Raw genomic sequence first — 816 nt, forward strand, 5'->3', positions numbered from 1 at the left:
GAACAGGACGGAGCGCCGTCATTCTTCTTGCCGTGGCGTTGCGAAGGACGGAAGGGAAGAGAAAGGACAATTCGTCGGGCACGCCCGCGCGACGCCAACGGACGCTCCGTTGTGAACGGGCGACATTCGTTATTTGCGAGCGGCGTTCAGGGTGTCGCTCGCCTACAGCTGGGCCAGGCGCTCGAGAGGATAAGCGGTTACGATTTTAGCGTGCACCTATCGAGTGTCTCAATAGGCTTTGAAAAACGTCAAAGATCAAACGTGACGGACGCGGCTGAATTTTCTCCCATCGCCGCCTCTTGAAAGCGCTTCGCTAACAGCCGCGGCTGTCGTGAAAGCGCTCTCAAGACGTCCGGCCTTGCACTGAAATACTCCCATCCAAATGGCCAGAGGCCTTGAAATAAAACGTCTTCAAAAAAAAAACAAACAAACCCAAAAAAAAAAGACAATCGCACACGAGCAACAGAGACGACGAAACGAGGGCGCGCGCGTGGCGGCCTCACATCAGGAGGCCCAAAGCCAGCAGGACGAGGAGGCACAGCGCCAACGGCGACGGCGCGGCTCCGGCGGCTCGGGCGGCCACGTGGTTGAGCGTCCCGTTGAGCCGCAGGCAGGACGCGCTGGCGACGGCCACGCAGCACTCCAGGTGGCAGGGAGGAATGGCGGCGTCCCGGCACGGCGGCTGGCCCGAGCAGTCGGCGGCGCAGCCCGCTGTCCACCGCGTGGCCGACTGGACCGTTTGCTTGATCAGCTGGGGGGGAGCCGTGAAACGAGACGCGGCATACGGTGAAAGCTGCCTGCCGTCAGTTTTTTTGG

The 816-nt window shown here is 61.0% G+C and overlaps 1 protein-coding gene across 1 annotated transcript in view; it reads right to left on the reverse strand.

Annotated features, from left to right (window-relative positions):
• Window positions 1-255: 255 nt before the first annotated feature.
• The window catches only part of LOC109513097 (ice-structuring glycoprotein), a 9,372-nt gene continuing 8,811 nt past the window's right edge, over window positions 256-816 (reverse strand). The window contains exon 14 of the mRNA XM_019865312.1: window positions 256-751. Coding sequence (XP_019720871.1) covers window positions 500-751 — 252 coding nt within the window. The 3' untranslated portion in view covers window positions 256-499. The remainder of the gene's footprint in view (window positions 752-816) is intronic.

Source organism: Hippocampus comes, unplaced genomic scaffold (genome assembly GCF_001891065.2).
Source record: "Hippocampus comes isolate QL1 unplaced genomic scaffold, H_comes_QL1_v1.1 scaffold444, whole genome shotgun sequence".
Classification (NCBI taxonomy): domain Eukaryota; kingdom Metazoa; phylum Chordata; class Actinopteri; order Syngnathiformes; family Syngnathidae; genus Hippocampus; species Hippocampus comes.